The sequence below is a fragment of the Erpetoichthys calabaricus genome, chromosome 8, assembly GCF_900747795.2.
Source record: "Erpetoichthys calabaricus chromosome 8, fErpCal1.3, whole genome shotgun sequence".
Taxonomy (NCBI): Eukaryota; Metazoa; Chordata; class Cladistia; order Polypteriformes; family Polypteridae; genus Erpetoichthys; species Erpetoichthys calabaricus.
Window position 1 is genome coordinate 144,438,662 of NC_041401.2, and position 16,472 is coordinate 144,455,133.

The window sequence follows — 16,472 nt, forward strand, 5'->3', positions numbered from 1 at the left end:
TGGATTTTAGTGGCTATAATGCCATGCTTCACAAAGAGAGTGTCCTACAGGCACATTCATGTGCAATGTCAATGCATTCAAGTCACATGCTCAGCCATTTTCTGGATTTTGTTTCAATAGGAATGACCTTGTGGTAAGATATTAGTATCTCTGCTGATTTCTTCTGAGGCTTTTCTCACTTCAGTTTGGACATTTTTCGCCTACTATATTGCAGCTCATCTAGTAATTTGTTTTGATTTTTCATTAGTAAATCGACTCTTGCTCTGTCAAGACTACTCTTTGTGATTTGCACATTAATGACCTCTGTTTCACATACTATAATAGATAGACCGAATCAATCATGACATACAGTATATGAAATTCAAATACTCCTGAGACAGAATCTAGCTAATTTTTTCAAAGTTAATACATGAAAGTAATGAGCAAATATAAGATTAACATATAAAAATACATCAGAAAAAATTGTTAATCAATACTGTTTTGTTTTTCTAATTTGCAAATTAAGGTATATAATTATATCTTTAAAATCTGAAAGGTCAACATCAACAGCAACATACAATAGAATTGCAGGCACATTAAAAGACTAAAAAAGTAAACTTTTGAATGCAGAAATCAAGGTAATTGTTTCTGAATTTTTGGCTGCAATGCACACATCAGTAGCATAAGTACTGTAGTTTTTATTTATTTTTTTAATTTATTTTAAAATATAAGGACATTTTGTGACATGATGCAAGTGCTATACCAACTAAGTAGGTGTCAGCCAGCAGCTGCAGTGCCCCGAATGACACTCAAATCCAAAAGGTTATATTTATTTTTAATTTTTAAACTGTTCCATTATTCCAATCCAGAGAAATGTTGGTATGAATGGACTCTACTGTAATAAAGATGGAGACTGTTACCAGCTCTTTTTAGAAATGTGAGGTTGCTGTACGGCATGCGCAGGGTGTAGTTGCATTACTGGTGTTACTGTCAGTCAACTGTGAATGTAGTATTGTGCTTTATGGGTGTGAATTCTCATGTCCCTGTCAAGATTTTCTAAAAATGAAACATTTACTCCAGCTGTATATGGGACGCCTCCATTGAATGCAATGGGGAGGTTATTTAATCAGTAGAAAACAATATTGTAGTTCTCCGTCACTTTCCTTGTTCGACTACAGGTGCCAGTTTCCAATCCAAGCTAAAACAACTAAAACACTTAAATAGTACTCAAGCTTATCATTTATTGCTTTGGATATGACTCGCTGTGCTGGCTACTTTGAGCAGCTGTTTAAAGCTGATCCTCCGGTTAGGACGTTGGATATCTCTGGGTCCACGGTTCTTCAATCTGAACCTCTAATTAGCTGTGAACCACCCAATCTCACTGAGATTGCACAGGTGGTGAACCAGCTGAGGGTATGGAAGGCTGCAGGGATCTGTGGTATTCAGGGTGAACTTCTCCAGACTGGTGGTAAGGCTGTACTTCTGGCATTGCAAGCAATCTTTGCTTCCATTTGTGAGAATGGTGTCATCCCAGCTGACTGGAAAACGGGACTTGTCATGTCTCTGGTGACACTTCCTATGAAGTCAGTAGATGGATTTCGAGAGCATGGAGGGTCATGAGGTTGCTGTAAAGGGGTGTGTGGCGCTATGCAGAAGGTTGAAGGTGCAAGTCTTTAGAGTCCTAGTGCTTCCTGTCTTGCTACATGGTTGCAAGACATGGATGTTATCCAGTGACCTGAGATGAAGACTGAACTCCTTTGGTCTCTTTGGAGAATCCTTGGGTACCACTGATTTGACTTTGTGTCGAACGAGCGGTTGCTAATGGAGTCCCAAATGACTCACATTACCTGCATTGTGAGGGAGTGTCAGTTATGGCACTAGAGTGTGATTCCCCAAGGGCGATCCAGCTCACAGGATCCTCATTGTTGAGGACCTGAGTGGCTGAACCAGGTCAAGGGGATGTCCATGTAACACCTGCCTGTGGCAGATGCAGGATCATTTCCAGAGGGTGGGACTGGAATGTCTGCCTAGTGGGTTCCCAACCAAGATCCCAAGCTGTTTTGTCATGTAGTGGATGCGGCAACGTGCTGTACCAGTACATGCTCTCCAACCTGACCTGACCTGATATGACTCAGGTTCTAGGTGGTATGGCCAACAGCATCAAAACTTGAAACAGTACATGATTTGCCTGTCTTCAGTTTTCTCTCTAATTGATTCAGAACTTAGTGTAAAATAAACACTTTCTGAAATGATATTTAAATGTATGAATAATTATTGATTATTTTATAAAAAATAGCAGTCTAATTAAACACAATTATTTATGATGAATCTTGGTTTGCCACAGTCCTGAACTGGATTAAGTGGGTTTGGTAATGGATGAGGATGGACCAATCAATAAATCTTGGATTTGCTTCAGATTTGAAAGTTCTGTTGTTATTAATATAAAAATGGACATAATTATGTGAATTGTGGGCAGCATGGTGGCGCAGTGGTATCGCTGCTGCCTCGCAGTAAGGAGACCTGGGTTCGCTTCCTGGGACTTCCATGTGTGGAGTTTGCATGTTCTCCCTGTCTCTGCGTGGGTTTCCTCTGGGTGCTCCAGTTTCCTCCCACAGTCCAAAGACATGCAGATTAGGTGCATTGGTGATCCTAAATTGTGCTTGGTGTGTGGGTGTGTGTGTGCGTGTGCCCTGCGGTGGGCTAGCGCCCTGCCCGGAGATTTGTTCCTGCCTTGTGCTGGGTTTGGCTCTAGGATATACCGGGTTGGATAATGACTGACTGTGAATTGTATTAAGCCATTTAATGATTTTGATCAATTTACTGAGGTGTCATAATGATTTTTTATTATTGCTGTCCCAGTACCTTTGATCGCTGTCTCTGTGTTGAGTTTTACACATTCTCCCTGTGTTTGTGAGAATGATTTCTAGAGGTTTTCCAGTTTCTTCTCACACTGACAAGATGTGTATATTATGTGTCAAGCATGTACATTTTGTGTGTCTGCCAAGAACACATGGAAAAGATTTGGATATGGTAGTCAGTTACGCATTTTCTTCTTCTGCCCTTAGAAACAACTGTGACCTGGAAGAAGAACAATAACCACGCCTCTCACATTAAATCTCTTCTCACCACTCCTGTTGTTCCTCTTTAAGGATCTTGAGGAACAGGAAGTGACCAATGGATTGCCCAAAACTCTGGGTCCATTTAATTCTATTTCGCCAATTCAATTGGTTAATAAATGGGATTAATCTGTAGTACCCCAACATATCTTATGTCTTCTTGCTGTTTTCTTTTATACTGTAGGTTAACTCCAAAGTAGCCCCAGGGTAAGTGGGCACATAAGTTTGCCAACAGTGAGACAAGTGTGCCATTCAAAGTTGGTACATGCCTTGAACCCAGTACTGACAGGAGGGGATTAGGTGTGTTAAGAAAATGGATAGCATGATACACCTATAGGTAAAGCTGAAACAAAAAATGCTTCCTTCATCTCTTCCCCTAACTGCTGCTCAGTGATTTCTTGTTATAATTGAAAATATGTGTTGCCCAATATCATAAAGAACATTTAACAGGATTTCCCATTCATATCATGAACCTGACTGAAACATAATTGAAATAAATGCCCTAGTATTTCAAGCAGAAACAATTATTTGGCTAATGTTGTCACATTAAAAACAGCAAACATAACTGTGTTTGGAAAGAAGTCTTTATCTTTGCCCATTCTTCAAATTCAGTTGCCCTAATTCATTAGGAAACCAACTTTTTTTTATGTGAATAGCATATGCCTCCATTTCACTGGAATCGCTTATGCCGATATTTTCCCTTATGGTTTGCTCAGCTATTTTCACTTTGTTGTAAGTGTTTTATAGCATATACCAACCAAAATAGTTTCCTGAGAAATCTAAATTATTAATTTCAGTCTGTCATTTATTATTACATTCTCATATGTCTAATCATGCAATACAGAAATTTCACTTTGAAGGAAGAAAATCAGTCATTTGTCTACAATGGCAGCTCATTTACCGAGACAAATGACTTTGAGAGTAAAAGATCTGGTGTTGATAAATGCTGTCATTCATACGTAAAAATGAAATAGCAGTTGTAAAATTCTGTAATACTGTTAAACAGGATGATGTACTACATTTCCAGTCTATTCAAAATGAGCAGTATAAGATGATTCATTTTAAAACTACAATAATTACAATGTAGTTAAATTGTGTTTCTGTGCCATATCAGCCTGTGCTCACTTAATTTTTTAAAAATGCAATTAACATCTTATAAAGTGTGCCCTTGTTTCTAGATACTATTCAGAATATGTGTTCATTTTCTATATGTTGAGGGTAAACACACTGAAATTACCCAGGTAAGGAATGTACTGTGTCTTGTAGGTCTACAAGACATTTACCGTATTTATGGCAACACTCACCTTTGGCTGTGCTTAGCTTGCAGGTATATGAGCCGCTGTCGTCTTCATGGACGGAGTTCAGAAGAAGTTTACACCTTTTACCATCAAAGTGCATTTTGCAGTTCAGCAGGGCTGGTTGAATCAGCTTTCCATTGGACAACCAGTCGACATCCACATCTGGTGGTCCAGTAATAAGGCATTCGAAGAGTGCTGTTTCACCTGCCTTTACCGTCACATCTCGTACTTGTCGGATGACTGCCAGGCTAGGCTCTACTGGTGGGACTAAAGACAGGGTTTTGTTAAATGATGAATGGTTTCAGAGTTGCTGTTTACTTATATATACAGTTCACTTACAAATTCAAACAAAATCTTAAGCTAGTTATGGTTAAGGCGTTATTGGAGTAAGAAAGACAGAATACTGATAAGAAGGCATGAAAAACTGATGATTAAGACACTAGTGGTGCTCTTCAGATATCTCTTGTGGGGGAAGCATCTTTTTTTAAATTTTTATTAGCTAACAATTACATAAAATGCAATGGAAAAACCAATACTGAGGATCCAGAAAGACTTAAAACCATATTCAGTATAAGGTAAATATCTCACATCTAGGTGTGGATCAATTAAAATGTTTAAAAGCAATTACTTGAAGAATAATAGAAAGGATGCAATGCAGCAAGACATAAGAAATTAACTGAGATCAAAATGTTATGTTCTGCTGGTACAAGACTTAAACATTCAAGTCAGTCTGCAGAATTAGTTGCAGTCGAAATGTCATTTTTTGCTTGCGCAAAATAGTTAAGTAAATTTGCCGCAACTTAAACAATTGACAACAACAACATGATCAAAAACATTAAGCTACGTATTATTAAAAAGGAAAAATAAATCAAAGTATCTGGTTATAATGTTCAGCGTAACAGTGATAGCACACTTCTTTTAGTGCATTTCTTGCCACTCTCCTACAAAAACCTATAACGGTGGTAACTTCTACTGGAACAGCCTAGTACAGTACAGTAGCTTAGATTCGGCAGTTTGGAGGAGCAAATATTTGTTTTAAATCCTTAAATTCAGTCCATTGGGTAGTCTAATTTTCATTAACACACATAAAAAGTCAATATTTAATGCCTTACAAATTTTTTCAAGGGCTGCTTGTGAACAAATGTGAGAAAACTAGAAAACAGATGTCTACAAGTTACCGTAAATAAATTCAACAGCCTTCTCTTATTGGAAGGCTTTTACGTTTTCTATATTTTATGTAAATCTATAGTCAATGGACAAGCCATGCTCCCTCTGATCTTAGATCTGTAGCAAAGCTCATTTTCAAGAGCTACACAATTTAGAACACTTGTACCAAAAGACAACATCACTTTTGATTCAGCTAGTGAAGCACAATCTTATAGCTACATATTTCAGGGCTCGGATGAGGGTGACATATATCATTTCTTTATTCAGCCTGTAAATTACTATTGTCAATCCAAAGTAAACCTCCTTTGTTGAATGTAATCATTTCTCCAGCATATTCACTTTTGAAAGAGCAAGCATGAAGAAGCAAAATGTTTAGAATGTTTTCTTCCTTCCTGTGGTATAAGAGTCCTGAGCACCAAAGCTGAATAACGAAGTACAGAGACATGGTCTCTGACATATTGGAATCCTGAATATTTCAACGCTTTATGTAAGTCTAAAAGCCAGCTGAGACGAGTGCTTTGAATCGGGCATAGAATGTGGCTCTCACAGACTGTACAGAAATATGTAAGAAGGCAACAGGGGAGAGAGGACATGGCAGAAGGAGAATCATAGCAAAGATGTATAATTAATTCAAGCCTTCTGTACTAACTTTTCTGTCTTAAGGAAAAATGTAATCAGTTAAACAAAGACATAGTGTAGCATTCTATAGTAGCACATATATACAGATAGACACAGTAACATTTGGTCAAGAAGGCTTTAAGTATTTTCAATAATTTATTTTACGTCTTATAACACCTTTTAGTGGTGTAAAACCTTGTAATGTACATTGATTTTATTTAGCCTGACAAAAAAGTGTAAGGGGTGTTGCAGTAGGTGGGACTGCTAACTCAGTGGTCCAGCATCTGGGGTTCAAGTCTCTGTCTGTGTAGAATTTGCATGTTCTCTACTTGCCCGCGTTGTCTTTTCTTTCCACATCCCCAAAACACATCCCCAAAACAGAGTAGATACATTTGGTGACTCCAAATTGGCTCTGCTAGGAATTGGTACGCTTTTCAAGCCTGTGTCTTGTCTTGCTGTCGGTGCTGATATGACCCCTGCAAACCTGAAGTGGGTTTGTGAATGGTATAGTATATTATGTCATGTTAAAAAGCCCTCTCTGTCTATTCGGCAAAATAATGTTACATTTCTAACAAAGGAAGGCAAATGTTCAAGAACTTGCAGTTTTTCTGACCATGTTCAACAACAACATTCGAAAACAAAGTTGAAGGTGCAAAAATGCTAAATATTGGGAATGTTAAATTGGGGTTCTATTGTAAAACTGTTTTTTGACGGGGCCCTCACCTCCACTATTGTGTGGGTGCCCACATTTGTGCTATGCCATTGGCTATTACTGATATTAACTATAATTCACATTTCTTGAACAATGAATTCAGCATTATATTGACTTATTAACAGAAGGCTCTTATCATCTCATTTTTAACGTTAAAGCTATTACATGAAGCCAGCAGCTGCAGATGCTTGACAGAGACAGGAGATTTCATAATTATTTAACAAGCCAACAAAAAATGAGGAAGTAATTCCACCTACACTAAATGCAGCAGTATGGCCATTATCTGAATGATGTATGTACTCACCAGGAAAATGTGTAGCTCAGTCCTTGCCCTCTCTAATAACAACAGTAGTCGACTATGTGGAACATTTCATCTAGATTCCACCTTTGTAATTCTCAGTAATTGAATCATGATTCGTAGTGCGTTTAAGCTCTTGACCCATAACGGAAAGTTGCCTCTTCCACCTCGCAAGTACAAACCAATTTGCTGTCCAAGAAAGGGTGACGGTTAAGTCAAGAACCTTCTAGGAGCCTGCGAGACGTGGTCTTATTCACTTAAACTGTATGTTCAGGAGTAAACCTGTTTTGTCTTTATCATATACAGTAGTGAAGTCTTACTGAGTACCACTTATGAAAGAATTAACTGTGCCTCCGTGTCTCTCTGCCCACATGAATTAGCCTTCTCTAACTCACATTTGGGAATGAGGTGGGATTCCTCCACAGTTGCAATACAGATTGCTTGAATAGTTACTGACTTCAGCAGAGAAGCAGATGAGTAGAAATATCGTAGAACTCCAATCAATGTTTTCTGGGAACTGACAACAATAAAAAAGTGGTAAATGAAGGAAATTGTCAATGATTATTTGGAATCCCATTAGTACAGGTCTTTTGCAGTGTTTAGGGTTTTTTTTTTAATTTTCACTGCAGTACTTTTATGATTAATAGTTGTGACTAAGCTTGAAGCATCCTGATTTGGTCTTTTAATTTGTGCAATTATATGATTGTCATTTCAGATTGTTATTCCTTTTCATGAACGCCACTGTGTAGCAACTGCGTCATTGTTAAACCACAGCATACAACCCTGCGTTTGATTTTTAAATCACAAAAGACTACATTCTCACTGAAGCTGTCGTTCCCACATTTTCACTCACATGACAATTTGGAGACGTGGGATTAGCAGGAAAAAGATATGAAATCAGAACTTTTTAGATAGGATTTACACTGCTCTCATAACAACTTGCCCGTTGCCCTGTCACCAGTCTCGTCCCCAGTCCTTTGGGCCACTTGCTTCTATGTACAGAACACTAGCAGTAATAAACGTGCACAAACCAACAGCCATAATGTTTTGTTTCCTGCTTCTCTCCCTTTCCGAATTCACGGATCCTTTTTTTACTGCACTGAAACATGAAGTAGAGCAGCAACAAGGATCTATCCGACAAAATTGTTTTATTCATTTTGCGCAGGTGAGGAATGTTCAGGATTGACATCTTTAGTTATTTCAGTTGCAAAATTAAACTGAGTGTTCAAAAAAAGGAAAAAATCAGGATTCAGTCTCTTTTAGCTGCAGTGTGAATGTAGCCTCAAAAGACTTGAGGTTCTTCCGACCATGGCTGTTCTATATTCAACAACAGCATTCAGAAAGTTAATTGTGGAAAAATGCTAAATATGGGAATGTTAAATTAGGATTCCATTGTAAAGATGTTTTCAGGCAGGGCCGTCACCTCCACTTTTGTGTGGGTGCTATGGCGGGATCCAGCCCAGCCGGGATGCCTGGAAGGTGAAAAGACCAGGATAGGGACAATACCTCCTCTGGGCCACGACAGAGCAGCCACCCTGGTCTTAGAAGCTCAACCTTGTTGGGGCCTGTGGCCACCGCCAGGGGGCACCTGGAGGATCACAGAGCCTTGGACTACAGCACTTCCGCCACACCAGGAAGTGCTGCCAGAAGATCGTCACGGGGCACCTGGAGCACATCCGGGGCATTATAAAAGGGGCCCCCTCACTCCATTAGAGAAGCCAGAGTCGGGAGGAAGAGGACAGAGCTTGCAAGGAGAGGAGCAGAGGCAGCAGAAGAACTGAGAGAACAATAAAAGAAAGAAGGCACTCTGAGCAATTTGTGGCTGTTGAGTACGTTGTGTGGTGTTGTAAACCAGAAGGGAATATTAAATGTGTGTGTTTTGGACATCTGGTGTCGCGTCTATCTGTGTTAAGGGGCTGAACTTCCACAGTGCTCAAAAAAAATGAAAATAAAATAAAAATAAAAGTAAAAAATAACATCCATCCATCCATCCTCTTCAGCTTATCCGAGGTTGGGTCGGGGGGCAGCAGCTTGAGCAGAGATACCCAGACTTCCCTCTCCCCGGCCACTTCTTCTAGCTCTTCCGGGAGAATCCCGAGGCATTCCCAGGCCAGCCGGGAGACATAGTCCCTCCAGCGTGTCCTGGGTCTTCCCCGGGGCTTCCTCCCGGTTGGATGTGCCCGGAACACCTCACTAGGGAGGCGTCCAGGATGCATCCTGATCAGATGCCCGAGCCACCTCATCTGACTCCTCTCGATGCGGAGGAGCAGCGGCTCTACTCTGAGCCCCTCCCAGATGACTGAGCTTCTCACCCTATCTTTAAGGGAGAGCCCAGACACCCTGTGGAGGAAACTCATTTCAGCCGCTTTTATTCGCATTCTCGATCTTTCGGTCACTACCCATAGCTCATGACCATAGGTGAGGGTAGGAACATAGATCGACTGGTAAATTGAGAGCTTTGCCTTACGGCTCAGCTCCTTTTTCACCACAACAGACCGATGCAGAGCCCGCATCACTGCGGACGCCGCAACGATCCACCTGTCGATCTCATGCTCTATTCTTCCCTCACTCATGAACAAGACCCCAAGATACTTGAACTCCTCCACTTTAGGCAGGATCTCGCTCCCAACCCTGAGAGGGCACTCCACCCATTTCTGGCTGAGGACCATGGTCTCAGATTTGGAGGTGCTGATTCCCATCCCAGCCGCTTCACACTCAGCTGCGAACCGATCCAGAGAGAGCTGAAGATCACAGCCTGATGAAGCAAACAGGACAACATCATCTGCAAAAAGCATTGACCCAATCCTGAGTCCACCAAACCGGACCCCCTCAACACCCTGGCTGCGCCTAGAAATTCTGTCCATAAAAGTTATGAACAGAATCGGTGACAAAGGGCAGCCCTGGTGGAGTCCAACTCTCACTGGAAACGGGTTCGACTTACTTCCGGCAATGCGGACCAAGCTCTGACACCGGTTGTACAGGGACCAAACAGCCCTTATCAGGGGGTCTGGTACCCCATACTCCTGGAGCACCCCCCACAGGATTCCCCGAGGGACACGGTCGAACGCCTTTTCCAAGTCCACAAAACACATGTAGACAGGTTGGGCGAACTCCCATGCACCCTCCAGGACTCTGCTAAGGGTGTAGAGCTGGTCCACTGTTCTGCGCCCAGGACGAAAACCACACTGTTCCTCCTGAATCCGAGGTTCGACAATCTGACGGACCCTCCTCTCCAGAACCCGCGAATAGACTTTTCCAGGGAGGCTGAGGAGTGTGATCCCTCTGTAGTTGGAATACACCCTCCGGTCCCCCTTCTTAAAAAGGGGGACCACCACCCCGGTCTGCCAATCCAGATGTCCTTGATGTCCATGCAATGTTGCAGAGACGTGTCAACCAAGACAGCCCTACAACATCCAGAGCCTTGAGGAACTCCGGGCGTATTTCATCCACCCCCGGGGCCCTGCCACCAAGGAGTTTTTTGACCACCTCGGTGACCTCAGTCCCAGAGATGGGGGAGCCTACCTCCAAGTCCCCAGGCACTGCTTCCTCATTGGAAGGCATGTTAGTGGGATTGAGGAAGTCTTCGAAGTACTCTCCCCACTGACCCACAACGTTCCGAGTCGAGTTCTGCAGCGCACCATCCCCACTATATACAGTGTTGACACTGCACTGCTTCCCCCTCCTGAGATGCCGGACGGTGGACCAGAATCTCCTCGAAGCCGTCCGAAAGTCGTTCTCCATGGCCTCCCCAAACTCCTCCCATACCCGAGTTTTTGCCTCAGCAACCACCGAAGCCACATTCCGCTTGGCCTGCCGGTACCTATTAGCTGCCTCCAGAGTCCCACAGGACAAAAGGGACCGGTAGGACTCCTTCTTCAGCTTGACAGCATCCCTCACCGCCGGTGAGGGGATTGCCACCACGACAGGCACCGACCACCTTACCGCCTCAACAATAGAGGCACGGAACATGGCCCATTCGGACTCAATGTCCCTCACCTCCCTCGAGACATGGTCGAAGTTCTGCCGGAGGTGGGAGTTGAAGCTACTTCTGACAGGGGGCTCTGCCAGACATTCCCAGCAGACCCTCACAACACATTTGGGCCTACTAGGCCTGACCGGCATCCTCCCCCACCATCGAAGCCAACTCACCACCAGGTGCTGATCAGTTGACAGCTCCGCCCCTCTCTTCACCCGAGTGTCCAAGACATGTGGCCACAAGTCCGACAACACAACCACAAAGTCGATCATCGAACTCAGGCCTAGGGTGTCCTGGTGCCAAGTGCACATATGAACACCCCTATGCTTGAACATGGTGTTTGTTATGGACAATCCGTGACAAGCACAGAAGTCCAATAACAAAACACCACTCGGGTTCAGATCGGGGGGGCCATTCCTCCTGTCACGCACACGCGCTTAGGGAGCCGCGGAAGGACCCAAACTGTTACGTGAAACCGCAGGCCAGAAGGGAATGGTGGAGTACTAACCTCTCTCTCTTTATTTTTGGCAGAAAGAAGGAAACACCACCGCCATGAAGCCACCTCCAGTAACTAACCACGCAATATCACTTCCACATTCCCTCTGTCGACCCCTGATGACATCAACATCCCAGCATCCATCTTGGTACCTTCCCAGCAGCCTTCACTTTCATTTCCGGTCCCTCTCCATAAAGACTCCCCCATTCCGCCATATTGCTGTCTGATGCATATTGTTTTGTACAATAACTCTGACAAAGTTTTCTGTTTACAGTATACAGGGTCGGAAAACCCCAACCCTTTATGCTTGTTTTGTCTTCTTTTTACAGTGGCGTAGTTGGCAGGATATATAGTCCGAAAAAATGTCTGAAGGACAGGACCTGAATGCTGTCCTCACCGAAATGGCAATGCAGCTCCAGACTCCACAGCATAAGCAGGCCGCTACGAAGCGCGAGTTGGAAGAGACCAAAGCACGACTCGCGTCAGCTGAAGCGGTAAGACCGGAGCCCGCCCGACCTCTGCCTCCCCCGATTGTACCATTGTCGGAGACAGATGACATTGAGTCCTACCTGGGCATCTTTGAGAGGACCGCCACCCGGAACCAGTGGCAGCGGACGGAGTGGGTGTCCATCCTCGCGCCATACCTGAAGGGCGCCACGCAGCGGGCCTATTATGATCTCCCCGAGGAGGAAGCCGCGAATTATGACCTCCTCAAACCGGAGATCCTGAGCCGCTACGGCATCACGTCGGACCAGCAGGCGAGTGAGTGGCGTAATTGGCAGTTCGACCCTGATCACCCTGCCCGAGCCCAAGCTTTCGATTTTTGGGGCAAAATGGGCCGCTGGCTACGGCCAGAGGGACCCCAGGCACGCTGGGTAGTAGAGCAGGTGGCGTGTGAGGGTTTAGTGAATGCCATGCCTAGCTATCTCGCCCTGCAGGTCCGGCGCCATCCCTATAGGGATATGAAAGGCATCCTAGAGGCAGCTCGCGGTGCACCAAACCAGGGGGTCAGAAAAGCCGACTCGTGGTGCGCGACAGGGACACGCCATTGTCCCTGAGCCCACCCGCCGTATTACAGAAGCTCTGGTGAAGCCCCGAGATAAGCCGGGCCCACTGCGCTGTTTCAAGTGTGGTGAGGCCGGACACCTCTTACCCTCCTGCCCATTGAATGTGGAGCCGATGGATTGCAGCTGGGCCGCTCCTGAGAGGTACTGTGCTCTGTCCAATCCCTTGGCAATCCCGAATACGGGAGTGGTGTTAATAAATGGATATGCTGTGCTTGCCTTGTTCGATACTGGGAGCAATATAACCATTGTTGCTCACCGTTATGTACTACCGCGACAATGGCTAAACCAACATGTAAAGGTTAAGTGTGTACATGGGGAGACCAGATCATATAGTTCCGCTAATTATTATATTTCATGGAAGGGGGACTTAAACCGAGTATCAGTGGCAGTGCTACCCGAACCCCCCTTCCCGGTGATTTTGGGACACGACTGGTCGAAAAATAAAAGTGGTAGTATAAAAACCACTCCTGTTGCCAAGTTGGGTCTTGTTATGGGTGGGTGGGGCGCCCTCCCCGTGGCGAGGAACTCCCCGTGGCTTCCTCGCCATGCACAGCGGCAAACACTGATGACGTAGGCAGCCAGGGGGAAGATTCTCCAGTGACGGACCCTTACCCGGAAGCACCAGGCGAGGGCCCGAGCCAAGTAAACAATACTTCCCCGGTGCAAGTCGATCATCTGGACAACATGACCCATCTATTTAGGTCCACGCCTGCCTCATTTAAAAGAGAACAGTGGAATGACGATTCCCTGAAGTTTGCCCGGAATGCTGTTGTTTCCGTAGATGGCCAGTTGTCAGAAACTCCCATGCCACCGGAGCCCTACTTTGTACTAGATAACGATCTGCTGTATCGAGTCGCGAGTCACGAAGGCGAGATGCGGAAGTTGTTGCTAGTACCGCGGACCTTCCGGCGGGAGGTTTGTGAACTAGCTCATACCCATCTCTTAGGCATCCATCTCGGGGCCGAAAAAACTTTAGAGAGGATAAAACTCTGTTTCTATTGGCCGGGAATTAATGAGGAGGTCCGGCGTTTCTGTCAATCTTGTCCGGAGTATCAGATACGCCAGATTCCTAGGAGGGACCGCACTCCTCTCGTTCCCATTCCCCTAATAGATATCCCCTTTGAAAGAATCGGAGTGGATCTTGTCGGACCCCTGGAGCCTTCGAACCGTGGCCACAAATATATATTAGTCATGGTCGATTACGCGACTCGCTACCCAGAGGCGGTTCCATTGCGCTCCGCTAATACAAAGAACATCGCACGGGAATTGGTCGCCCTTTTTTCTAGAGTGGGAATACCTAAAGAAGTCCTCACGGACCAAGGTACTCCCTTTACCTCGGATACGTTCAGGGAGGTGGCCAAGTTACTCCGTATCAAGCATCTTAAAATGTCTGTGTACCACCCACAAACAGACGGGCTGGTAGAGCGATTTAACCAGACGCTTAAACAGATGCTGCACAAAGTAGTCAGCGCAGATGGTAGGAATTGGGACCAGCTTTTGCCTCTTGTACTTTTTGCCTATCGAGAGGTGCCCCAAGCCTCCACGAGCTTCTCCCCTTTTGAGCTGCTCTATGGACACCAGCCCCGGGGACTTTTGAACATGTTAAAAGAAGGATGGGAAGCCGAGGCTCTTCCCTCCTCGAATGTATTAGAGTACATCGTGCAGGTCGAAATGGAAATCCGACGAATGTTGGACCTGGACATTATTGAAGAGAGTCACAGTCCCTGGTCCAGTCCTATCGTCCTTGTTTCCAAACTCGATGGGTCCTGGAGATTCTGTAACTACTTCAGACGTCTCAATCAGGTCTCCAAGTTTGACGCTTACCATATGCCTAGAGTGGATGACCGACTCGAACGTTTGGGTATGGCTCAGTACCTGACTACTCTTGACATGACCAAAGGGTACTGGCAAATTCCCTTAACGGCATCTGCAAAAGAAAAAACTGCCTTTAGCACCCCTAGTGGACATTGGCAACATAAGGTCCTCCCATTTGAGGTGCACGGGGCGCCAGCGACCTTTCAGCGTCTGGTAGATAGAGTGCTAAGACCCCACCAGTCCTATTGTGCTGCCTATCTGGATGATGTGGTCATCTATTCTGGCACCTGGGAGGAACATATATTGCAGGTGTACGCTGTTCTCGTAACACTAGCGAAAGCCGGCCTCCGCATTAATCCCCGTAAATGCTTCTTCGGCTTAAAGGAGGCCAAATATTTAGGCTACCTAGTGGGGCGGGGACAAGTGAAGCCACAATGTTCCAAGATAAAAGACATCCTGGTATGCCCCGTCCGAGTACCAAGAGACAGGTGCAGGTCTTCTTGGGGTTAGCCGGGTACTACCGCCGGTTTGTACCTCGTTTCTCCGAGAGAGCAGCATCCTTGACTAATCTCACAAAGAAACCGGCTCCTTTATATGTGGTATGGGACGAAACTACGGAACAAGCATTCAGTGACCTAAAGAAGGCCCTGACAACGGCACCAGTACTACGAACCCCTGACTTTTCTTTACTCTTTCTTCTCCAGACCGATGCTTCAGACACAGGCTTAGGAGCCGTGCTGAGCCAAAGCGTTGATGGTGTCGAACACTCCGTTATCTACCTGAGCCGGAAACTGTTGGACCGAGAGACCAGGTATGCGGCGATGGAAAGGGAAGCCTTGGCCATCAAGTGGGCGGTGACTTATCTCAGGTACTACCTGTTGGGTCGTGAGTTTACTCTGGTGACGGACCATGTCGCCCTTCAGTGGATGGCCCTTCACAGGGAGTCGAACCCTCGAGTTACCACGTGGTTTTTGGACCTGCAGCCATACAAGTTTACCGTTACTTATCGTCTGGGAAACCTGCAAGCCAACGCCGACACCCTCTCCCGGGTTAACGACCTCTTGGTCAGGTCCGCCCAACCCAATGGGTCTGGGCTGAGGGGGGGGTCATGTCATGCACGCGCGCTTAGGGAGCCACGGAAGGACCCAAACTGTTACGTGAAACCGCAGGCCAGAAGGGAATGGTGGAGTACTAACCTCTCTCTCTTTATTTTTGGCAGAAAGAAGGAAACACCACTGCCATGAAGCCACCTCCAGTAACTAACCACACAATATCACTTCCGCATTCCCTCTGTCGTCCCCTGATGACATCAACATCCCAGCATCTATCTTGGTACCTTCCCAGCAGCCTTCACTTTCATTTCTGGTCCCTTTCCATAAAGACTCCCCCATTCCGCCATATTGCTGTCTGATGCATATTGTTTTGTACAATAACTCTGACAAAGTTTTCTGTTTACAGTATACGGGGCCGGAAAACCCCAACCCTTTATGCTTGTTTTGTCTTCTTTTTACACTCCCAATCACGCCCCTCCAGGTCTCACTGTCATTGCCCACATGAGCATTGAAGTCTCCCAGCAGTACGAGGGAGTCCCCAGAAGGTATGCCCCCTAGCACCCCCTCCAGGGACTCCAAAAAGGGTGGGTACTCCGAACTGCTGTTCGGTGCATATGCACAAACAACAGTTAGGACCTGTCCCCCCACCCAAAGGCGGAAGGAGGCTACCCTCTTGTCCACCGGGGTAAACCCCAATGTACAGGCTCCAAGTTGGGGGGCAATAAGTATGCCCACACCCGCTCGGCGCCTCTCACCGGGGGCAACTCCAGAGTGGTACAGAGTCCAGCCCCTCTCAAGGAGATTGGTTCCAGAGTCCAAGCTGTGCGTCGAGGTGAGCCCGACTATATCTAGCCGGAACCTCTCAACCTCGCGCACTA

General features: G+C 45.5%; 1 protein-coding gene across 1 annotated transcript in view; it reads right to left on the bottom strand.

Annotated features, from left to right (window-relative positions):
* spega (striated muscle enriched protein kinase a) overlaps positions 1–16,472 on the bottom strand; it is a 450,531-nt gene that overhangs the window by 158,728 nt on the left and 275,331 nt on the right. Inside the window, exon 10 of the mRNA XM_051931209.1 lies at positions 4,400–4,660. Within this exon, the coding sequence (XP_051787169.1) occupies positions 4,400–4,660 (261 nt within the window). The remainder of the gene's footprint in view (positions 1–4,399; positions 4,661–16,472) is intronic.